This window comes from Oncorhynchus masou, chromosome 21 (genome assembly GCF_036934945.1).
Source record: "Oncorhynchus masou masou isolate Uvic2021 chromosome 21, UVic_Omas_1.1, whole genome shotgun sequence".
Classification (NCBI taxonomy): Eukaryota; Metazoa; Chordata; class Actinopteri; order Salmoniformes; family Salmonidae; genus Oncorhynchus; species Oncorhynchus masou.
The window spans coordinates 5,986,361-6,011,190 of NC_088232.1; the positions used below are offsets into that span (position 1 = coordinate 5,986,361).

The 24,830-nt window shown below is 42.4% G+C and overlaps 2 protein-coding genes across 8 annotated transcripts; one reads left to right on the forward strand and one right to left on the reverse strand.

Moving 5' to 3' along the window:
- Positions 1–194: 194 nt before the first annotated feature.
- LOC135507691 (zinc finger protein 589-like) lies at positions 195–11,507 on the reverse strand. Of its 6 annotated transcripts, XM_064927295.1 has the most exons (7): positions 11,024–11,507; positions 10,225–10,355; positions 9,832–10,017; positions 7,676–7,864; positions 7,060–7,171; positions 6,138–6,259; positions 195–2,077 (listed from the first exon to the last, which is right to left on the reverse strand). In XM_064927295.1, exons 1-4 carry the CDS (start codon positions 11,304–11,306, stop codon positions 7,712–7,714), a joined length of 753 nt encoding a protein of 250 aa, XP_064783367.1. In that variant the 5' UTR covers positions 11,307–11,507; the 3' UTR covers positions 195–2,077; positions 6,138–6,259; positions 7,060–7,171; positions 7,676–7,711. The 6 variants fall into 6 exon arrangements, with proteins under 6 accessions (XP_064783367.1, XP_064783370.1, XP_064783366.1 ...); XM_064927298.1 differs by having other exon boundaries at positions 7,060–7,864; positions 9,850–10,017; XM_064927294.1 differs by having other exon boundaries at positions 7,060–7,864.
- A 1,637-nt stretch (positions 11,508–13,144) lies between these two features.
- Positions 13,145–22,812, forward strand: LOC135507637 (zinc finger protein 768-like). 2 transcript variants are annotated; one of them, XM_064927212.1, is made up of 8 exons: positions 13,145–13,631; positions 14,070–14,200; positions 14,405–14,578; positions 16,321–16,485; positions 16,727–16,838; positions 17,071–17,192; positions 19,293–19,370; positions 19,913–22,812. In XM_064927212.1, exons 1-8 carry the CDS (start codon positions 13,373–13,375, stop codon positions 20,825–20,827), a joined length of 1,956 nt encoding a protein of 651 aa, XP_064783284.1. In that variant the 5' UTR covers positions 13,145–13,372; the 3' UTR covers positions 20,828–22,812. The 2 variants fall into 2 exon arrangements, with proteins under 2 accessions (XP_064783284.1, XP_064783285.1); XM_064927213.1 differs by lacking the exon at positions 19,293–19,370 and having other exon boundaries at positions 19,913–22,811.
- Positions 22,813–24,830: the final 2,018 nt, after the last annotated feature.

Here is a 24,830-nt window from a genome sequence, read left to right on the forward strand (position 1 = left end):
CACCTGAGATGTTGATGCCGGCAACCGGACTCCCCGCCAGATGTGTTCTGTGTGGCTCGGTCCTGGTTCTAACTCTGTAAGGAAGAGTGATTGCTTCTGATCCATGTTCGTGATCCGGGGAAAATCTTTGTGACCAGCCATCTCAGAGGTCCACTCTCTCCCACCAGTAACACTGGATATCAGCAGGTCTTCATGGACTGCAGACTGCAAACAAAGATCGTGCAGAAAAGTATAAAGGTTTATTACATTTGCGCTTTAGTAATTTAGCAGACGCTCTGATACAGAAAGACTTACAGAAGCGACTAGGGTTAAGTGTCTTGCTCATGGGCACATCAACAGGTTTTCCCCACCGAGTCAGCTCGGGTATTCAAACCAGCGACCTTTCGGTTACTGGCCCAACTCTCTTAACCGCTAGGCTACCTGAAAAAACTATTTGCTGTACACAGAGAAACATTACGTAATATTATAAAATGTTAATCACAGTCAAGCCCACCTCTAATACTGTGATTCATGTACCTAACAATATGGAGCCATTGGAGTTTATTTTTATTTTTAAATGGCCATAAGTGTTTTCAAGAATTATTACATACAAACATGTTTTGTACATTTAATTTAGGCCTTACAATATAACGAAAACAAGATGCAAAAAATTAGGCAATGTTATAGAATAACTATGGTTATTTAATCATGTAATCAGTGATTTCTTTGTAAATCGGGAGGTGCCGGAACAAAAAATATGCAGGAGAGGTGGATGACCTGGTGAGCTCTGAGTTACTGGAACGCATTAAACGCTAACTGGGGTAAATATATGATGCTGTGCAGTTAAATTAGTCATATTTTGAGTTCCAGGGTGTTCATAAATAACAACGCTAATGTGGAAATTGTTCTTGGTCACTTTTCATTGAAAAACGTACTTGCGCTGTTCTTTGAAATAAGATACTGCATATAACATTACACATCAAATTATGTGTTATCACTGTCTTTAAAGCTGAGAGCACACTCGTTTAGAAAGAAAAGTGTGTTAGCAACTCTCATAAAAATAGGTATTCACAATCCAATTTCAAATAGCAAGTTAACAAAGGGTTAATGAGAGGTATGTGGTTAATTACCCTCTTACCCCAAGACACTTAACATGCCACACTGCTACGATTTCTCCCCGTTGTGGACACTCCTAGTCTGATCAGGTTAGTCAGGAAGGAGAATCTCTTGTAACATAATTTGCACTTGAATGGCCTCTCCTTGGTGTGAACGGCCTGGTGCCTCTTCACATAGTTCGCATGAGCGAAGCGCTTCTCACAGGTGGGGTAGGCGTACGGCTTGTCGGCGTCCGTTCTAATGCTCGGCCTCACAAGCTCTGACCCAGTGGCACCAGAGGTAGAAGCAGGAGCTACCGCCCACAGGTGGTTAGTTTTGAGCTCCCTCCTTGACCTATAGTCATTGTTTAGGTGTTGTTGGGATTGTGTGCTGTGTTATAGGCTAGGTACCTCTTGTGATGAATGCCCATCCTGACCCTGTCTGTATTTGTGGGGTAACCATGAGGTAACTGAGGAAGGCTAGACCCAGATCCAGGCTTTCTATGAACCCAGTCACCAGGCATTAGGCGGGATCCTGAAGGAGAAGACAGACTTCCTATTAGACTCCCACCAGGGGGGTCTCCCACTACTCTCTGTGAAGGCTGAAGCCCAGGGTGACCTGCTCTGTTCATCATGGATACTGTGGTGTTTGTATCATAAGAACAGGAGTGTCTATCTCTATCAGCTCCAGGCCCTGCTCCATCCCTGCACTGAGACTGTGAAGAGAAGGGTCTGGGCTGCAGACTGGATCCCTGACTGGAGCCTCTGTCTCTCTGATGACCACCAGGACTGAGGTTGTTCACTCCACCTGTCCACTGGTTGTGTTCTGTGTAGTGGTTGTTGTGGAGTCTCTGTCCCTCACGATTGGGCCCTGGTTCCGACTTGGGAAGGAAGAGAAACGGCTCCTGACCCAGGGTCCAATCCGGGACCAGGATTTGTGATCAGCAGCTTCAGAAGTCAGTCTCTCCCGCAAGCAACACGGGATATCAGCAGGTCTTCATGGACTGCAAATAAAGATTATAATTTTCTGTACAAAGGTTTATATAAGAAACTTTTTGCTGTACACACAGAAACATGACACTATATTATAAAATGTTAACCACAGTCAAGCCAAACTATAACACTGTGATTCAAGTATCTAACAATATGGAGCCATTGGAAATTATTATAAAAAATAAAATGCACCTGTCACGCCCTGGTCATAGTTTACTTTGTATGTTTCTATGTTTTGATTGGTCAGGGTGTGATCTGAGTGGGCATTCTATGTTGGATGTCTTGTTTGTCTATTTCTGTGTTTGGCCTGATATGGTTCTCAATCAGGGGCAGGTGTTAGTCATTGTCTCTGATTGGGAACCATATTTAGGTAGCCTGGGTTTCACTGTGTGTTTGTTCCTGTCTCTGTGTTTTGCACCAGATAGGGCTGTTTCGGGTTTTCGTACGTTTGTTATTTTGTTAGTTTATCGTGTATAGTTTCCGTATTTAACAAAATGAATCACAACTACGCTGCATTTTGGTCCGCTCCTCCTTCCCACAACGAAAGTCGTGACAGCACCATACAGTGAATCTGGAAAGTATTCAGACCCCTTAACTTTTTCCACAGTTACGTTACAGCCTTATTCTAAAATTGATTACGTTTTATTTTCTTCCACATCAATCTACACACAATACCCCATAAAGACACAGCAAAAACATTTGTTTTTTAAAATAAAAAACATAACTGAAATATCACATTTACATAAGCTTTCAGACTAGTACTTTGTTGAAGCACCTTTGGCTGCGATTACAGCCTTGAGTCTTCTTGGGTATGACGCTACAAGCTTGGCACACCTGTATTTGGGGAGTTTCTCCCATTGTTCTCTGCAGATCCTCTCACGCTCTGTCATATTGGATGGGGAGCGTCCCTGCACAGCTATTTTCAGGTCTCTCCAAAGATGTTATATCAGGTTCAAATACGGGCTCTGGCTGGGCCACTCAACGACATTGAGACTTGTCCCGAAGCGACTCCTGCAGGCTGTGTGCTTAGGATCGTTGTCCTGTTGGAAGGTGAACCTTCGCCCCAGTCTGAGGTCCTGAGCACTCTGGAGCAGGTTTTCATCAAGGATCTCTCTGTACTTTGCTCCATTCACTCAATCCTGACTAGTCTCCCACTCCCTGCCACTGAAAAACATCCCCACAACATGATGCTGCCACCACCATGCTTCGCCGTAGGGATGGTGCCAGATTTCCTCCAGACATGACACTTGGCATTTAGGCCAAAGAGTTCAATCTGGTTTCATCAGACCAGAGAATCTTGTTTCTCATGGGTAACTGTCATGTGCCTTTTACTGAGGACTGGCTTCTGTGGAGTGCTGCAGAGATGGCTGTCCTTCTGGAAGGTTCTCCCATCTCCACAGAGGTACTCTGCAGCTCTCTCAGAGTGACCATCGGGTTCTTGGTCACCTCTCTGACCACGGCTCTTCTCCCGATTGCTCAGTTTGGCCGGGTGGCCAGCTCTAGAAAGTCTTGGTGGTTCCAAACTCCTTCCATTTAAAAATTATGGAGGCCACTGTGTTCTTGGTTACCTTCAATGCTGCAGATATTTTTTGGTACCCTTCCCCAGATCTGTGCCTTGACACAATTGTCTTGGAACTCTACGGACAATTCCTTCGACCTCATAGCTTGAATCTTGCGCTGACATGCACTGTCAATTGTGGGACCTTATATAGACAGGTGTGTGCCTTTCCAAATCATGTCCAATCAATTGAATTTACCACAGGTGGAAGTTGTAGAAACATCAAGGATGATCAATGGAAACAGGTTGCACCTGACTCGATTTCGAGTCCAACAGCAAATGGTCTGAATACTTATGTAAATAAGATAATTCTGTTTTGAATATTTTTTTTATAAATGTGCAAAAAATGACTAAAAACCTGTTTTCGCTTTGTCATTATGGGGTAGTGTGTGTAGATTGATAGGGGGAAAAACAACTTCATCCACTTTAGAATAAGGCTTTAACTTAAAATGTGGAAAAAGTAAAGTGGTCTGAATACTTTCTGAATGCACTGTATGATGTTTTGGTTCGACTGAGATGAGGGAAACTCAGTCCCAGATTATTATTATTTTTTTGTGTTTTACAAATCAGTCAGCACAGTCAATTTAGTCTTTAATTTGAGCAAAACTGTCATGCACTCTCACACGAGACTTAAATAATTTCACTACTACATAAATAATTTATTAGAATACTTTGGAAAAGGTTCAACACGACACACATCTTCACTACTTCATGTCAAGTAAACATGAAATAAGGCACTATCTTTATCTCACTATGAAACACCATCAACCTAAAGGGAATTAGTTGTCACTTCATCAGTGAAGCATTTTTACAGACACCATCACCTTATCATACTAATTCTTTCCTCATGTCACCTCAACAAGTTCCCTACGATATCAAAAACCAAAATAATGTACTACCAACAAACTATACTGAACAAAAATAAACACACATGTAAAGTGTTGGTCCCATGTTTCATGAGCTGAAATAAAATATCCCAGAAATGTTCCATACACACAAAAAGCTTATTTCACTAAAATGTGCACAAATTTGTTTACATCCCTGTTAGTGAGCATTCCTGCTTTGCCAACATAATCCATCCATCTGACAGGTGTGGCATTTCAAGAAGCTGATTAAACAGCATAATCATTACACAGGTGCACCTTTTGCTGGGGACAATAAAAGGCCACTCTAAAATGTGCAGTTTTGTCTCATAACACAAAGCCACAGATATCTCACGTTTTGAGTGAAGATACAATTGGCACGCTGACTGCAGGAATGTCCACCAGAGATGTTGCCAGAGAATTTAATGTTAATTTCTCTACCATAAGCTGCTTCCAATGTTGTTTTAGAGAATTTGGCTGTATCCAACTGGCCTGAACCAGACCACGTGTAACCACGCCAGCCCTCCACATCCATCTTCTCCACCTGCGGGATCGTCTGAGACGAGCAACCCGGACAGCTGATGAAACGGAGTATTACTGTCTGTAATAAAGCCCTTTTGTGAGGATAAGCTCTTTCTGATTGGCTGGGCCTGGCACCCCAGAGGATTAGCCTGGCTCCCAGGTAGGGAGGCCTATGCCCTCTCAGGCCCACCCATGGCCGCACCCCTGCCCAGTCATGTGAAATCCATAGATAAGGGCCTGATGAATTCATTTCAATTGACTGATTTTCTTATATAAACTAACGCACCCAATTGTTGCATGATGCATTTATATTTTTGTTCAGTATAACTAGTACTACATAACATTTCACTATACATGGGCCATGTGCATTTTCTGTTAGTGTATCCTGAGGTAGCTCCTCTCTGAGAACACAGGCAAATGGCCTCTCTCTTGTGTAGATCTTCAGGTGGGGAAGCTGAGGAAGGTCTAGGATTTCTCCTCTGGATGGACCCTCTTCAGGTTGGTTGAGTCTGAGAAACTAGCCTGGCACAGGTGGCAGCTGAACGATTTCTCCCCTGTGTGCATCCTCTGGTGGATCTCCACCTGTTTGGGGAAACTGAAGGCTTCCCCACAGAATTAAAACGGTAAGAGCTTCTCTTTGGTGCCACCACCTTTACTTATTCCCTCTGTATTACTGTCATTTGTCAATGGGCTTGTCTAACCATTTAGTGTTGATGCACTGGCATTTTCTGAGGTCTGGTTAAACATTAGGAGAGTGTGAGGAGGTCGAAGGCCAGGGAGTGTCTGTGTTGTCACAGGGTCCATGTTCCAGTTGATAGATCCTATAGAAGGCAGGCTGAAGGCAGCACCTGTTAGGGGGTCAACCTCATGCGCCATCACTCTGTCTGAAACACAATTATAGGAGCAGGACGGAGCATCGCTAGCCGAGTCTGTGTCTGTTCTCACCCGCTGCATACGTACACTTCTTTGTCCCCGCAGACCAAATCTACGCCTCGCCCTGATCTCAGCCAGTCTGTTATCATGGAGAGTAAGTTCGGATGTTGATTTCTGTTCGATTGTCTGTTTCTGGTTGTGGTTAACAGTGTTGTTCCCCAGCCCAGAGTTGATTACACTGTCCCATCCACTGACCTCCACTATGTCGCCTCTGGTCCTGGCCTGCTCGGTTATGTTGACCCCTGGGCCATTGGCTACTCCTGTCTGGGAATCCAAGATGGCCTCCCAGTCTCCTCTGTTAGCTTCCAGCCAACCATCTACAGGAAAATGTTACTGTCCAGAATTAACAAACATGACATATGGATAGATTTTTAGACATGGATTTTTTGTGTGTTATTTTCCTGGTGATGTCTGACTTATGTTGAGATACACTGAGTGTACACAACATTAGGAATATCTTCCTAATATTGTGTGACACCCCCATTTCCTTTCAGAACAGCCACAATTTGTTGAGGCATGGACTCTACAAGGTGTCGAAAGCGTTCCACAGGGATGCTGGCCCATGTTGACGCCAATGTTGTGTCAAGTTGGCTGGATGTCCTGTGGGTGGTGGACCATTCTTGATATGCTCAGGAAACCATTGAGCATGAAAAACCCAGCAGCGTTGCAGTTCTTGACACACTCAAACCGGTGCGCCTGGCACCTACTACCATAACCTGTTCAAAGGCACTTAAAAATGTGGTCTTACCCACCCTCTGAATGGCACACATACACAATTCATGTCTCAATTGTCTCAAGGCTTAAAGAACCCTTCTTTAACCTGTCTCCTCCCTTTATCTACAAGGATTAAAGTGGATATAACAGGTGACATCAATAAGGGATCCTAATTTTCACATGGTCAGTCTATATCATGGATAGAGCAGGTGTTCCTAATGATTTGTATTCTTGGTGTACACATTTCAGTTTTGTATTTTATACAAATTGAATTGATATTGTTTAATAAATTAAGTACTCATATTGTTTCATATGAGTTTAATAGAAAATTAATAGCCAGGCACATTAGTATTTCCATTGAAGATCTATTACTGTATGTAGGCTATATGTATTTCTCCCTTACCTTGCTCCCCCATCTTTAGTCCACTCAGCAGATCAATGCTCACTGGTCCGTCTTCTATTGTCTCCTCTTTGACTAGCAGAAGATCAGGCTTCCCATCCTCCATGTCTACTGGCTGTAAGAGATACAGTGTGAGAGGATGTTAGATCAATAAATCTGAAATGAGCACCTTGCTGTGGAGCATCTTCTGATTGGACAATGAGGGATTGCAATTAATACTATGCAAACGTGTTAGTTGATTTGATTACTTGACAGTCTTTAAAGGGATAGTTTGTGATTTTGGCAATTATCTACTTCTTCAGTCAGATTAACCTGTGGATAACATTTTTACGTCTCTGCATCCAGTATGCAAGAAGTTAGAGGCAATTTCGCAAACCAGCTTAGCGCAAAGACTGGAAGTCTTCAGGTACAGCTAGCATGTAACTTTAAGAGTGTCAAGTAATAAAATCAATGAATAATTCAAAGGCATCGTCCCACACTAAAAACAAAAATAATCAAGACCTGGGCACCTAGTCTCAGAGTACAAGTGATAATCTAGGATCCTTCCAAATAGAAAAGGCAAAACTGCTCCTAGATCTGCAAACCTACTCTGACACATTTTGTGGATATGGGTCCTGACCTAATACCATACAGACAGTAGTTCACAGTGGGCTCGTTATGTGGTCCTGTGCTGCTCAGCTAGTTCCTCTCTGGGGTCAGGAGGAGGTGTAGTTTGGTTGTCCTCCATGACCACGTTCCCCTCAGGGTTCCACAGACCCTCCTCACACCCCTCCTCCTTCATCCGCAGCACCTCTGGACCCTCCTCCTCCTGGAAGAGAGACGTGATGCAGATCACACAGACATACACTCCTTCGGGTATGTACACACAGATAATAAACGCACTTTCAACATGGAGTGTTTACCCATCCCCACTATTTGAGTCCTATACTGTAGTTATATAATGACTTCATTGTTGTTAAACCCATCATGGTGGACATAAATATGATAATATGGGTAAAAACAAGTCAGCTATGATAAGTCAAAAGTCAAAAGTCATCAGACAAACCTGACTAAACTATAATGACGTGTACAGTAGGTGTTTGTTAGTGTGTGGGTATGTGTAGGTATATTTAGTAAGTGTATATTGGTTATAAAGCACTGTTGTATGTATGCAGAATAGGGTGAGATCAGATGTGATGTATACTAAAGAGAGTCTCAATGAAAGTCTTAGAATGAAAAATCACATTTTGTGTTTATTAAACATAAACAAGTGTTAAATATATCATATGAAAACCACACATACACATCAGCAAAAACAACTGCATTCATTCAAGTGTCTTGGAGGGGAAAAAATAAGTTGTTGAATGGAAGCAATGAAAAAGGCATTTGTGAACAACATATAGCCTACACAGTACAAACACAATATGTATCAAACTTTAGGCTTATATATGCCTTATAATCACACAATGTCTGGATGCAATATTCTACCCAGTAATATTGAACACTGAAATCTGTCACTCTCATTATTCCAAATTCATCTGTAGATCTTTTCTGCTGACAACAATGACAATAAATCTTTGTCTTTAATGTAGGGTTTGTTAATGTAGGATAGGATAAGTAATCCTTGTCACCCCCCCCCCCTCCCCCTTAATGATTTAGATGCACTATTGTAAAGTGGCTGTTCCACTGGATGTCAGAAGGTGAATTCACCAATTTGTAAGTCGCTCTGGATAAGAGCGTCTGCTAAATGACTTAAATGTAAATGTAAATGTTCTAAAAGTCAGAAGCTGTTGGGTGGAATTTTTACTTTCTATGTTATACAGTGGAATGGTTTTTCTGCTGGTGTGTCCTGAGGCAACTCCTCTCTGAGAACCTCTTCCTGCAGTGCATACAGGCGAAGGGCCTCTCTCCCGTGTGGACTCTCTGGTGCCTCTTTAGGTCACCAGCCTGGGCGAAGCGCATGTGACACTGGGTACAGCTGAATGGTTTCTCCCCTGTGTGGACCCTATGATGCCTCTTCAGGGTGCCAGCTTGGGTGAAGCACATGTGACACTGGGTACAGCTGAAGGGTTTCACCCCAGTGTGGATCCTCTGATGGACCTCCACCTTCTGGAGGCAGCTGAAGCCTTTGTTACAGAACATGCAGAGGAACCGTTTCTCTTTACTATTGTCTGATGTGGCTCCCCCTCCCTGAGCCTGAGCTCGAGCCCTGTTGTTTGAGTTCAATACCTGATCGAAAAGGATGCGGCCGTGAGAATCGGAAGGTGCCATCGACTTAGACACTGGGTCGCGATCCCTGAACGCATGTAAAGGGGAGTTGGTTGCGACATTTAGATTTGTCTCTAAGCTCTCCCTGTAGTTTAAGAAGTCACTAGTGTTGCCCTGCGAGTGTCCTTCTAACTGAGTCTCGTCTGCATTCCATGTCAGAGGAGTGTCGCCCTCCACTTTTACCTCATCTACGACCAGACCCTCCCCTTTCTTATCTCGGCACCCTTCAGAATATGCACTACTACTGTACTGGTTCCAGTTCCCTCTCATTGGATTAGTCTGTGTATCTAAGCCCACAGGCATGTCACCAAGTATCATCTCTGTCCCTGTAGAGTATGAACAGGATGGATCATTGCCAGTCTGTAACGAGTCACTTGGGTCCTGATGAGACAAAACCGTCCTCAGGCTCGTGTTACCATAAAGTAAATGCTCTGAGTGGGGAGCAGGAGGACAGCCCAGTCGGTCCAGCACCGTTAAAGTCTCGATATCTGTTTCTGACTTGAGGAAGACGTTCTGCGTTCCACTAACCTCCGGCGTTCCACTGACCTCCGTGATGCTGTGTTGGGTTCTGGGCTGCACTGTGGCGGTGGTGGGGTCTTCTGTGGCTACAGGGTGCACGCCAGCCGTTCCAGTCTGGATGTTTCTACTGTGCCATGAGTCCTCTTCTCCTTCCGACCTCTCCAGCTTGACTGCAGGACCTGCTGCCTCTGCAGACTGACAAGAAGAAAGGAGGTTATTACAGGTACGAGCTGAATTGGATAACAAACAATGTCATAGGGAAGTCTAACAAACTCCCCGATGGCAGTTAAATTACGATGTAAATGGAAACTAGTGAAAAGCTGAGGGGAGCCTTTCTGAAATAAACAGACCACATTTTATTCACAAAGTAACTAATTTTTAATGCAACACTATTACACTAACCTCTATCATGATAACGTGCTGGGTTGAGGTTCCACTTCCCTCATCAACAGTGATTGGTTGGTCATCTCTCCATGTACAGTGTCCCGCTGGCTTCACAAAGTTCCTGTGGCCTCCAGTGAGATGTCCTTCACCTGAGAGAATTATTAGGGGTTATAAGCTGGGTGGTTTGAGCCCTGAATGCTGATTGGCTGAGAGCCAAGGCATGTCAGACTGTATACCACAGGTATGGCAAAACATTTATTTTTACTTCTGTAATTACATTTGTAACCAGTTTATAATAGCAATAAGGCACCTCTGGGGGTTTGTGGTATATGGCCAATATACCACGGCTACGGGCTTTATCCAGACACTCCGTGTTGCATTGTCCTTAAGAACAGTCCAGGCACCATGGTATATTGGCCATATACCACATCCCCTCGGGCTTATTGCTTAATTAAAGAAGTGGTTAGGTTAGCTACTGTCAATGCTCAACGGTATATTATAACCTATTGACACGGTCTAGAATTGGCAAGGATGTAAAGTAACACTTTGCATAACTTCTTGATATACTATTTATAGATCAATTGATGATGTTCTAGGCATCATATTGTTTTCAACGCATAAATAATAGAAAATGCAGTAAATCAAGAACCTGGTTAGAATATGATATGGTGTGTTTGTGCAAGATAGCTAAGTAATCAGAGGAATTATTGCATACTATCCAAAAACTGACCAAGACCCAATTCTGGTTAACACATCTAAAGTTACACAAGTGCAGTGGGGAGACAGGCCGCGCAGCTCGACCTTCTGCTAAATGTACCTCTTGCCATTCCTCTGTATCGGTCGAGGATCTTGACACGACTGGGACGACTGGCGAGGACGCGCTCTCGCGTTGTCCTCTCTGCGCGCTCCCGTGCCACCTTCAGTTCCAGTATTTGTAGTTTCCTCCGCAATCCCCTGTTTTCTTTCTGGCTTTGGGACATTTCCAAACGAAACACTGCATAATCGTCGTCTACGAGTTTACAGATCTCTGCCACGGCTGCATTCGCTAGCACCTCCATAATGGAGGCTATTTGAGTGTGAAAAACCATACCGTTATCCATTGTTATCAGCTACTAGCTAGCGTTACCTAACATCTATCAACCAAGTCTTGTCTCCAACGCAAAATTAAAGACTACCTTGGGCAAATATGTGATGGTGTGCAGTTAAATGAGTCATAGTTTGAGTTCCATTGTGTTAATGAATCTAACAAAAACGCTAACGTGAAAATTGTTATTGGTCAACGCTTACTTCCGTTAACTTCTTCTTCTGTGAGGTTTTATGGCGAACTACACGCAAATGGTGTACTGCCGTCACCAACTGGACGGGGGTGGGGGGGGAAAAAAATCATAAAATAAATGTGAATTCCATTATGGGGATGGGAAAATAACATTTTACAAAACATTTACAAAACTACATTCCCATTTCCTTCAGTCATGAAAAACAAAATACCCAGTTCGGGCTCTGGGGCCTGAGAGGGTGGGACTGCATGAGCAGTACTCCATGTAGAGCCTCGTCAAATATTTTAATCCTAGAAAGTGTTCCGTTGCAGAATTGAAGTCTATCTTTCTTGACTTCTTTTCAACTTGTGCAGTGCCATTTACTCCCATCACTATAAAAATCCACAAAATCCACTTTCTTCACATTAATCATTTCTGGGTCCTGCTGCTGGTGATGGGGCCTACTCAGGCTCCTTTCCGTTCACCTTCACACTCCTGGGCCAGACTACACTCAATCATATGACCCACTGAAGAGATGAGTCTTCAGTAAAGACTTAAAGGTTGAGACCGAGTTTGCGTCTCTCACATGGGTAGGCAGACCATTGCATAAAAATTGAGCTTTAAAGGAGAAAGCCCTGGCTCCAGCTGTTTGCTTAGAAATTCTCGGGACAATTAGGAGGCCTGCATCTTGTGACCGTAGCGTACGTGTAGGTATGTACGGCAGGACCAAATCAGAGAGATAGGTAGGAGCAAGCCCATGTGATGCTTTGTAGGTTAGCAGTAAAACCTTGAAATATGCCCTTGCCTTGACAGGAAGCCAGTGTAGGGAGGCTAGCACTGGAGTAATATGATCAAATTTGTTGGTTCTAGTCAGGATTCTAGCAGCCGTATTTAACACTTACTGAAGTTTATTTAGCGCTTTATCCGGGTAGCCGGAAAGTAGAGCATTGCAGTAGTCTAACATAGAAGTAACAAAAGCATGGATACATTTTTCTGCATAGTCATATTACGTCTGATCTTCCAATGTAATGTATGTTTAGATAGGTGTAATCTAGAGCTAAGCATGTTGATTTTTAACTCGCTCTTTGAATTATGCAAGAGAACGTGACAACAAGTAATTATTGAGTCAGTCTAGACAGTCTAGGTGAGTACAGGTTGGGTAGACGGAGCAAGCGATTGGTGGTTGCAGCCTTGTTCCTCCCTTTTATGTTAATATATTAATATATTCAATAAATGTTTATTTATGCAAAAAAATACATAACATTTGCTTTATTTTAACACAAAATTATTTTTTAAATACACGATACAAAAATAAAATGTATATATGAGTACATTGTAAGAAAAACAAGTGAAATGTAATAATACTTTGATGACCTAAATTCCCACAATAAATCCCTGATCTCCATTCATGTTTAACAGAATCATCTCATTGTCTTATTTGCACTGCACAGATGGAACAGAAATTCCAGAAGATTGATTTGGTAGTAGTAGCAGATAACTTTTAGGGCCAAAGTAGTGGGAAGAAGTGGTGGGTTTGTTGGGAATAGTGGCGTGTATGTAGGGTAAGATGGTGGTGCAATTAAATCCCCCCAATCTACTTTTCTGTGAACAAAATGTGAAATTCACACTACGACCTGTGAAAGACAGCAATACGCAACTAAGCGTCTAGTTGGCCGGGAAAACCACACAAAGAAGAGTGTAAACGGAAGTGAACACTAAGAACATTTTCCACGTTAGCGTTTTTGTTGTTATTTAGATTTTATTAATTATTAACACCCTGGAATACAAAATATGAATAATTTAACTGCACAGCATCACATACTTACGACATTTAGTCTTTAATTCGCTTTGGAGACATGACTTGGTTGATAGGTGTTATCTAGGTAACACTAGCTAGCTAGCTGCTAACAATGGCTAACTGTATGGTTTTTCAAACTCAAATAGCCTCCATCATGGAGGTGCTAGCGAATGCAGCCGTGGCAGAGATCTGTAAACTCGTAGACGACGACTATGCAGTGTTTCGTTTGGAAATAACTCAAAGCCACAAAGAAAACAGGACATTGCGGAGGAAACTACAGCTACTGGAACTGAAGGTGTCACGAGAGCGCGTCCTCGCCATTCGACCCAGTAGTGTCAAGATCCTTGACAAATACAGAGGAATGTCAAGAGGTAAGGTTACATTTAGCAGAAGGCATGGGTTGTCGCCCCGTTCCCAGCTGCACATGTGTTCATAGGTGTTACCCAGAATTCGGTCTTGGTCCGTTTTTGGATAGTATGCAATAATTCCACAGATTATTTAGCAAAGAACCAATATATTCTAACCTGATTATTAATTTACAGCATTGCCTATGATTTAATCAATGAAAACAATGTAATACATGGAACATAATACATAGATAGTAAAAACCCTGTTGGCTTGGTTATTCAAACCAGCAACCATCTGGGTACTGGCCCAAGGCTCTAACCGCTAGGCTACGTACCGGCCTGTATATCAAGATAAATTACCTTATGTCCTTGCCATTTCTAGACATTGTCAATAATGTACAATATACCGTTGAACATTGACAGTAGCAAACCTAACCAACTCTTTTCCCCAAACGCTCTCAGGTGAAGGACCTCTCACTGGAGGCCACAGGAGCTTTGTGAAGCCAGCGGGACAAAATACATGGAGAGATGACCAACCAATCACTGTTGATGAGGGGAGTGGAACCTCAACCCAGCACATTATCATGATAGAGGTTAGTTTACTAGTGTTGCATAAAAATGGTGTTATTTGTAAATCAAATGTGGCCTGTTTATTTCAGAAAGGATCCCCTCAGCTATTCACTTGCTTACATGTACATCCTAATTAATCTGCCATGGAGGCATTGTTATCTTCCCTATGACATTGTTATCCAACTCAACTCGTGTATCGGTAATAACCTCCTCTCTTCTTATGTCAGTCTGCAGATGCAGAGGCTGCAGGTCCTGGGGTCAAGCAGGAGAGGTCTGAAGGAGAGGAGGAACCACAGCATAGAAGAGACATCCAGACTGGTGCGGCTAGAGAGCCCCCTGTAGCCACGGATGAACCCACCACTGCCCCAGTGCAGCCCAGGACCCAACGAAGCGGCACGGAGGTCAGTGGAACGCCGAACGCCGTCCTCAAGTCAGACACGAAGACTTTAACGGGCCTGGGGCGACTGGGCTGTCCCCCTGCTCCCTGCACAGAGTATATAATTTACGGTAGCTCGAGGACGGTTTTGTCCCATCAGGACTCAGGTAACTCGTTACAGACTCACAATGATCCGTCCTGTTCATATGCTACAGGGACACAGATGATGTCTGGTGACTTGCCTGTGGGCTTAGATACACAGACTAATCCAATGAGAGGGGACTGGAACCAGTACAGTAGTAGTGTATACTCTGAAGGGTTCCTAGATAAGAAAGGGGAGGGTCTGGTCGTAGATGAGGTGACTGTGAAAGTGGAGGATGACACTCCCCTGACATGGAATGCAGACGAGACTCACTTAGGAAAAGGACACTCGCAGGGCAACACAAGTGACTTCTTAGACTACAGGGAAAGCTTAGAGACCAATCTAAATGTCGCAACCCACTCCCCTTTACACCGAGTGACCATGTTGATGGCACCTTCCAATTCACAAAGCAGCGTCCTTTTCGAACAGGTATCGAACTCAAATGATCAAAAGGCCAAGGAGCGGGAAGGGGCAACAACAACGGGTGGTAAAGAGAAGCGGTTTCTCTGCATGTTCTGTAACAAAGGCTTCAGCTGTTCCCAGAAGGTGGAGATCCATCAGAGGGTCCACACAGGGGTGAAACCCTTCACCTGTCTCCAGTGTCACATGTGCTTTGCTCATGCGGGCAACCTGAAGAGGCACCAGAGGGTCCACACAGGGGTGAAACCCTTCAGCTGTACCCAGTGTCACATGTGCTTCGCCCAGGCTGGTGACCTGAAGCGGCACCAGAGGGTGCACACAGGGGAGAAACCCTACAGCTGTACCCAGTGTCCCATGCGCTTCGCCCAGGCAGGTGACCTGAAAAGGCACCTGAAGGTCCACACGTGAGGAGGCCATTTGCATGTACGCACTGCAGGAAGAGGTTCTCGGAAAGGAGCTACCTCAGGATACACCAGCAGAAAAACCACTCCACTCCATACCTTCTGACATTTAGATCAAACCCTGCATTAAAGACAAAGATTCATTTTGATTGTTGTCAACAGAAAAGATCGACAGATGCATTTGGAATAACGAGAGTAACCGATTTCAGTGTTTAATATTCCTGGGTAGAATATTGCATCCAGACATTGTGTGATATATATATATATATATATCTGTTACATATTGTGTTTGTACTGTGTAGGATATATGATGTCCGCAAATGCATGTTTCATTACTTCCATCGTCAATACATTTTTCCCCAAGACACTTTTAATAAAAAAAGTTCATGCAGATTTTTACCTGTGGTATTCATATGGTGTATTTGACACTTGTTCAATAAACATAATTGGACTTTTCATTCTTAGACTTTCATTAAGGAAGCGCTTTATAATCAATATAGACTTAAATATAATAAATATACGTACACATATCCACACACTAACAAACACCTACTGTACATGTCAAAATAGTTTAGTCAGGTTTGTCTGATGATGACATAGCTGACCTATATTTACCCACATCATCATATTTACATCAACCATGATGGGTTTAATAACAATGAAGTCATTCTGTGACTACAGTATAGGACTCAAACGTAGTGGGGATGGGTAAACACTCCAAGTGTGTTATTATCCGTGTGTGTGTGTGTGTATGTACCTGAGGGAGTGTATGTCTGTGTAATCTGTATCACCTGTCTCATCCAGGAGGAGGAGGGTCCAGAGGTGCTGCGGGTGAAGGAGGAGGGGTGTGAGGAGGGTCTGGGGAACCCTGAGGGGACCATGGTCATGGAGGACAACCAGCCTAAACCTCCTCCTGAACCCACAGAGGACCCAGCTGCGCAACACAGGACCACACACAGTCTCACTGAGGTGAGCCCACTGAACTACTGTCTGAATGATATTAGACTTTGTGGATATGGGCCCAGGTCTTGATATATTTTGTCAAAAGTGTGGGACAAGGTGTTTGAGTTATCTAACCAGTAGCAAATTAACTTACATGTTGCATAGTACTCATAGCAATCCCTCATTGCCCAATCAGAAGATGCACCATTGCAGGGTGCTGATATCAGATGTCTTGATCCAACATCCTCTCACTCTGTATCTCTTACAGTCAGTAGACATGGAGGATGGGAAGCCTGATCTGCTACTGGTAAAAGAGGAGACAATAGAAGACGGACCAGTGAGCATTGATCTGCTGAGTGGACCTAAGATGGGGGAGCAAGGTAAGGGAGAACTACATATAGCCTCCATACAGTAATAGATCTTCAATGGGAAAACTGATGCGCCTGACAATTTTCTTGTCTGAATTTTCTTCATTCATTAAATTAAATCAATACAACTTATGTTTACATACACATAATGTATGAACTTGACCAGGTAATTGACAAAAAAACCCTCCATATGTAGAGTTTTCTCTGCCATGTTTTTAGTCTATTTTCTGACCTCTTCTTGTAGGTGGGTGGCTGGAGGCTAACAGAAGAGACTGGGCAGTCATCTTGGATTCCCAGACCGGTGCAGCCAAGGACCCAGGGGACAACATCACTGAGCAAGACAGGACCAGCGGCGATATAGTGGAGGTCAGTGGATGGAACAGCGTCCTCAACTCTGGGCTGGGGAACAACACTGTTAACCAGAAACAGACAGTTGATCACAAAACAACATCCGAACTTAGTCTCCATGACAACAGACTGGCTGAGACCAGGACAAGGCATAGATTCCATCCAGGACAGGGAGGTGTCCGTATGCGGCGGGAGAGAACAGGCGCTGCTCCTATGGTTGTGATTCAGAGAGACTGATGGCGCCTCAGGTTAACCCCCTAACACAGTGGTCACTAACCTTTTCTGAGTAAAGATCACTTTCTGAGTCAAAATGCAAGCTTATGCAACATGAACCTATTAAAAACGGTGTTGTAGCAATGAGGTTTGTGAAGTAGGCTATAGGCCCAATACATTATCACCGCATATTGGCTTTGCTTGACTTTCCCTGCCAATACATTGTTTGGACAATTTGTAAAAAATTATATTTCAACATTTGAGATAGGCTATATGATCACACCGGTAAAAGATCAGTTGTTGTATTACTTATGAGGCACAGCTGAGTGAGCATACATTTAAATAGTATATTTTTATTTTACTGGGCTGATGGTGCCTGCATCTGATGGTCAGTCTCAGCTGAGGGAGAGAGCAGCAGATGGGCTCTGCCTCCCAGTGTCCTGCCACTCACTCTTTCCGCTCTTGTCACTGACTAAAAAGGTCTGGAGTCGCACCCCATTATGTCTGCCTCATGCACATGTTGTTACTCCTATGAACAGAGAAGGTGAAATATTCTTCGATATGAAAAAACAAAACAAGCCGCAAATAACAACAACAACGCAAGCCTACCACACTTTCCTACTCATTCATTACAACTACAGTGCTGGTTGTAGTGCCAGTGGAAGTAGTAAGAATGTATTCAACACTTTTATAAGCCATAAAATGCACAAAGTGTTGACAGTTCTGAGTAAGAACTTAAACATGAACTCACTCATATAACCAGCAGCTCTTTGCTGTATTCGTTGACAGTCTTTCTCTAGTCATGGTTTTAAACGTTTTGAAATCTCACAGTATCAACTTGGCTGAAGCTTTCTTTTACGATTGCCACGTTACTGCAGACACAGTAATCTGAGCCGTCCGATTGGCCGGAGGTAGGCCTATAGTGCTCTGGATTTGCTCTCCGGGCCTGCCGGGATAGCAGAGTTGACCCATTTCATGTGTCTGAAGGTACAGTGGGAACACAGCTCAATCAGTTGCACCTACCACCAACAGCGCGAGACGAATACAAATAAATAGGAACGCAAGGATTATCATTGTTTTTTTTACAGAAATGTTTGCCGATCGACCAGTTGGTGACCACTGCCCTAACAGGTGCCGCCTTCAGCCTGCCTTTATATAGGATCTATCAACTGGAACATGGACCCTGCGACAACACAGACACTCCCTGGCCTTCATCCTCCTCACACTCTCCTAATGTTGAACCAGACCTCAGACAATGCCAGTGCCTCAACACTAAATGGCTACACAAGCCCATTGACAAATGACAGTAGTAGTAACGCTATCAGTAGATCCAGTGGCCATAATAAGCACTTCCTGTGTTTGTTCTGTGGGAAAGCCTTCAGTTTCCCCAAACAGGTGGAGATCCACCAGAGGATACACACGGGGGAAAATCTGTTTGTTTACCATCTGTGCCAAGCAAGTTTCTCTCACTTGTCCAAGCTGAACAGGCACCACACAGGTGAGAAACCCTACAGAAACCCTACAGTGAGAAGAGCTTCTCCCACCAGCACCAAGATGCGCCTGTACGCACTGCAGGAAGAGGTTCTCAGAGAGGAGCTACCTTAGTCTTTGTAGTTAATTCTGTTGGTTTTGGATGTAGTGGGGAACTAGATGAGGTGAACTGAGGAAAGAATAAGTATGATGAGGCAGAATATATTATATGGTTGGTGTTATGTTGTCTGTAAAAATGCTTTACTGATGAAAAGTGACAACTATGTCCCTTTAGCTCAGGGGTGGGCAATGACTGTCCTTGAGGACCTGTTTGGTGTCACAGTTTTGCCCCAGCTAACACACCTGACTCCAATAATCACCTAATCATGATCTTCATTTTAGAATGCAATTTGATTAATCAGCTGTGTTTGCTAGGGATGGAGAAAAAGTGTGACACCAATCAGGCCCTCGAGGACTGGAGTTGCCCATCCCTGCTTTAGCTTTTATAGTGAGGTAAGGATAGTGCCTTAATTAATGTTGACTTAACATGAAGTAGTGAAGATGTGTGCAATGTAACGTTGAACCTTTTCCAAAGTATTCTAAAATGTATTTTATCAAAGTGAGGGTACCAGATTTACAATAAAAGGTCAAGTTTTACCATAGTGAGAAGTTATTCTACTTGTCACATTGTTTTGTGCAATAAAAGTACTGTACTTCAAAGTTATGTTAGTGTATGACTATTTTGTTGAAATTAAATACATATTCAACTCTGTGCTGACTGACTTGGTTATTTTTGCATCATTGCAGGGACTGAGTTTCCCTTAACTCAGTCAAACCAAAACATTATACTTAATTCTTGAATCAACACAAATGGACATTTTTTTATAATAAACTCCAATGGCTCCATATTGTTACGTACTTGAATCACAGTGTTAGAGATGGGCTTGACTGGTTAACATTTAATAATATCATGTTTCTGTTTGTACAGCAAGGAGTTTCTTATATAAACCTTTATGCTTAACCTTTATGCTCTTCTGTGCAATTTGTTTTTACAGTCTGCAGTCCATGAGGACCTGCTGATATCAGGTGTTGCTGGCGGGAGAGACTGGAACTTTGAGGTGGCTGGTCACAAACCCTGGCCCTGGATCAGAACCCTGGATCAGGAACCATCGCGCTTCCTTCCCGATTTGGAACTAGGACCGAACCATGAGGGACAGAGACTCCACCACACAGAACACAACCAGTGGACAGGTGGACTGAACAACCTCAGTCCTGGTGGTCATCAGAGAGACAGAGGCTCCAGTCAGGGATCCAGTCTGCAGCCCAGACCCTTCTCTTCACAGTCTCAGTGCAGGGGTGAAGCAGGGCCTGGAGCTGATAGAGACAGAGATAGACCCTCCTGTTCCTATGATACAAACATCACAGTATCCATGATGAACAGAGCAGGTCACCCTGGGCTTCAGCCTTCACAGAGAGTAGTGGGAGACCCCTCTGGTGGTAGTCTAATAGGAAGTCTCTCTTCTCCTTCAGGATCTCATCATAGAAGACCTGGGTCTAGCCTTCCTCAGCTACCTCAGGTTTACCACACCAATACAGACATGGTCAAGATGGGCGTTCACCACAAGAGGTACCAAGCCCATAACACAGAACACAATCCCAACAACACCCATACAATGGCTAGAGGTCAAAGAAGGAGCTCAAAGACTAACCAACTGAGGGTGGTGGCTCCTGCTTCTACCTCCGGTGTCATTGGCTCACAACGTGGGAGGCCAAGCGTTAGGTCGGACGCAGACAAGCCGCATGCATGTCCCACATGTGGGAAGCGTTTCACTGAGGCGAACTATGTGAAGAGGCACCAGACTGTTCACACCAAGGAGAGGCCCTTCAAGTGTAAATTGTGTTACAAGAGCTTTGCCTTCTTGAGTAACCTTATCAGACATAAGAGTGTCCACAATGGGAAGAAATTGTAGCATTGTGGTTTGAGATGTACAAAAGGGGATATCTGAGAACCATTTTTTAGCTGACATAATATAATTATCATGTGAAATGTCTTGGGGCAAGAGGTTAATTAATCACTCTCCTTAAAACCCTTTGTTAACTTTGTAAATACCTGTTTTTAGAGAGACAATAGCCTAAACCTAGTCTAGAACATGGACAGTTGAGTATTTACCGTACTGAGGTTGACGTAGATGGAATAAATTAATTGTATTGTATTATTTTCTACTGTATTCTTACTAACACAAAGATTAGTCATTTCCTGACAGGCTGCAGGAGTGCTCCACGGGAGATGTGGCATTTGATATGAATATGAGGATGGTTCTCCTAGCCCACAAACTTGGACTTGGTTATGCAGCTCTAAAGAAAATAAGCAAAGTCCTAGGGATTCCTTCCTTGCTTCTCAGCTCATATCAGAGACATGACAGGTAAATAAAAAGGGAGAGTAGGCCATTATTGTCAGGTGACTTGCTGTATTCAAAGTTAAGAAAACAGAGTAATATGAAAACATAACTATCCAACGAGACTGCCACAGTAGGCCTACAGTGTCATAGGGCTGTAGCCTAATGTGATTGGTGAGAAATTAGCTTAACATAAAGTAAATACATGCTGATATGCTCATATTTACATGGGTAACATGCTGATATTTAGTCCTGCAGTTATGTCTGTAATGTCGACAGACATAATAAGTACTTTTCCCCCTACTTTAGTTGCAGAGATTCACAGAGGGCTACTAGTCAATGGAGAGTGCTTCAAAGATAATTAGAAGAGCATACGCAGATATAGACCCAGACATAGCAAAGTTTCTGAATGAGGATGCCATCATAGACATTAATGTATCCTTCAATGGCACTTGGAACAAGAGATGATTCACTTCCAACTACGGGATAGGTGTGTGCATTGGTGCTGGTACCAGCGAGCCATAGAAAATGGTGAAGATCGACCCTGTAAAAAAAACCTTGGAGGCCATACATTTTTAATAGAGAAGTTGCGCAGAAAATGGCACCTGTATATCATATGATGTCAAATGATAACGTCCTCAAAAGAATGTAGCACGGAGGAATCCAGAATGCAAATGAATGTCTGAACTCTGTAAATATGGTCGCGATGCCCCAAAACTGTCTTCGTGGGCAAAAGCCGCATTGACGGAACAGCCAGTACGGCAATACCCACGTTCAATGAGGGAGCCACTGCTATAACAAAGTTGATGAACAAATTGTGGCTTGAAAGCACTTTGGTGACACTGGAGCAATCAGAGAGGAGATGTGAGAGCTGATGCTGCTTCAATGGAGTGTGCCAAGATTAGGCGTAAATCCCATGACACAGTCAAAAAAGTAAAGTGTCACCAGCAATAACTCAAAGAGGGCCTTACATATGGGGCAGGCATTGCTGATTAATGTTCTGCACATTTCAACAGCCATACAGAATCCTTGTATGTGACAAATTGAGCAAAGCGATATGAGAATTTGCCCTAAAACTGCATATTTGCCCAACAGTCGAGTATTCAAAGCAAATGCTCTATTGCTTGAAACAAATGTATTAAACGTGCTAATATATTTGTAAAATGTATATTTGATGTTTACTTTTCAGTTTAGTAGTGATATATGAATAAGAGTTTCATTAATGTGACATAAATTGTCAATATTTTTGGAAAGTACATTCTAATTGCATTTATCGGCCATTTCCTCAAAATGACAGTGCACCAATTAATTTCTCTCAGTCTTCAAAAGGACGTACATTCCCATTATTCCACACACAAGTTCTTAGGTCTTATAGTCAGACTTTTACAGAGGCTTTTTTATATATATCTTGTATCGTCATTTTATGTGTAAATATATGCAAAATATGCATCCGTTATACTGAAGTGTATTTTAAATAATTCCATGAATTGGCAATATTTTAATAAACTGATCTGTAAAAGACTGACCATTGAGTGTCTTAACACAATAAAACAAAAAAAACATTCTGCCTTGAAGCAATGTGTTGAAAAACAGATTATCATAATATGCAAATTGGCGCATATTTAAGGACAATTTGCATATTTTAAATTTTAAATAAATAAAACTTGTAATATAATATCTTGTATTTATGTATACTTTCAACTGGTAAAGTTTCAGTCTGATGAGAGTAAAGTAAAAATATCCTTATTAGCCTGTGGTCCCAGGCCTTAAAATTATTATTAACCTTTCTAGGGCAGGCGTTCCGCTAGTAGGAACCCCTCGACAACATTCCGCTGAAAAGGCAGTGCGCAAATTCAAAAATATTTTTTTGAAATATGTAACTTTCACACATTAAGTCAAATACAGCAAATGAAAGATAAACTTCTTGTTAATCTACCCATCGTGTCCGATTTCAAAAATTCTTTGCAGCGAAAGCACAACATATGATTATGTTAGATCACCGACAAGTCAAAAAACACACCAACATTTTTCCAACAAAGATAGGAGTCACAAAAAGCAGAAATATAGATAAAATGAATCACTAAACTTTGATGATCTTCATCAGATGACACTCATAGGACATCATGTTAAACAATACGTGTATGTTTTGTTCGATAATGTGCATATTTATATCCAAAAATCTCAGTTTACAATTGGCGCGTTACGCACAGTAATGTTTTGATTCCAAAACATCCGGTGATTTTGCAGAAATACTCATAATAATTAAAGATAGACTTCTTCTTACTGCAACCACTGTGTCAGATTTCAAAGAAACTTTACGGAAAAAGCGTAATCTGAGAACGGCGCTCAGAGCCTAATCTAGCCAGGGAAATATCTGCCATTTTGGAGTCAACAGAAGTTAGAAATAGCACTATAAATATTCACTTACCTTTGATGATCTTCATCAGAAGGCACTCCCAGGAATCCCAATTCGACAATAAATGACTGATTTGTTCTATAAAAAGTCCATAATTTATGTCCAAATAGACACTTGTTGTTAGCGTGTTCAGCCCAGTAATCCATCTTCATGAGGGGCGAGCACTTCGTCCTGACAAAAACTAAAAATGTTCCGTTACAGGTCGTAGAAACAAGTCAAACGATGTATGGAATCAATCTTTAGGATGTTTTTAACATAAAACATCAATAATGTTCCAACCGGAGAATTCCTATGTCTGAAGAAAAGCCATGGAACGAGAGCTAACTCTGTCGGGAGCAAGCGTCACGAGCCTGAGACACTCTGCCAGACCGCTGACTCAAACAGGTCTCATGAGCCCTCCTTTATAGTAGAATCCTTATTGAAGTTTCTAAAGATGGTTGACATCTAGTGGAACCCGTAGGAAGTGCAACTTGACTCCATATACACTGTGTATTTGGTAGGCCAAGCTTTGAAAAACTACAAACCTCAGATTTCTTATTTCCTGGTTGGATTTTTCTCAGGTTTTCGCCTGCCAAATGAGTTCTGTTATGCTCACAGACATCATTCAAACAATGTGAAAAATATCCAATGTGAAAAATAATATGCATATGTTAGCATCTGGGACAGAGTAGGAGGCAGTTCACTCTGGGCACACTATTTATCCAAAAGTTAAAATGCTGCCCCCTATCCCAAAAGAGTTTAAACAGTAACATGCAAAACACAAAAAAACAGAACAGCCAGAAGGATTACACAAATAAATAATAATACAAATCCACATTATATCAAATCAAATACAGACATGTACCGAATACATTGACATTTTGTTTGGCATACGTTTGAATGATTCTAAATATTTGTCCAAATCCAATTTTGAAAAAGGGGTATTTTTCTTCATACATTTTTAATTTGTATGAAAAATATTCCTTATAAAATAGAGATTTATGACATACTGACATTCAATTGTGGAATTAGTGTAGTAAAATAATATGTCAAACTTAGATATTTCAATGGTTGTATGCATTTCTTTGCCAATATATCATTTCACATCAGTCCAGAACACCTCACCATGTAAACAATTACTAAATAAGTGTTCAATAGATTCAGTTTATTGATACAAAAACT

Bases quoted from the DNA above. Each gene is read 5' to 3' on its own strand.
- LOC135507691 (XM_064927292.1), bottom strand. From the start codon at position 11,306: ATGGATAACGGTATGGTTTTTCACACTCAAATAGCCTCCATTATGGAG. The intron at 10,356-11,023 runs GTACATTTAGCA...TAATTCTCTCAG, and splicing joins ATACAGAGGAATGGCAAGAG to GTGAAGGACATCTCACTGGA. The intron at 10,018-10,224 runs GTTAGTGTAATA...TCTTCTTGTCAG, and splicing joins AGCACGTTATCATGATAGAG to TCTGCAGAGGCAGCAGGTCC.
- LOC135507637 (XM_064927212.1), top strand. From the start codon at position 13,373: ATGGCTAACTGTATGGTTTTTCAAACTCAAATAGCCTCCATCATGGAG. The intron at 16,486-16,726 runs GTGAGCCCACTG...TATCTCTTACAG, and splicing joins CCACACACAGTCTCACTGAG to TCAGTAGACATGGAGGATGG. The intron at 16,839-17,070 runs GTAAGGGAGAAC...CTCTTCTTGTAG, and splicing joins ACCTAAGATGGGGGAGCAAG to GTGGGTGGCTGGAGGCTAAC.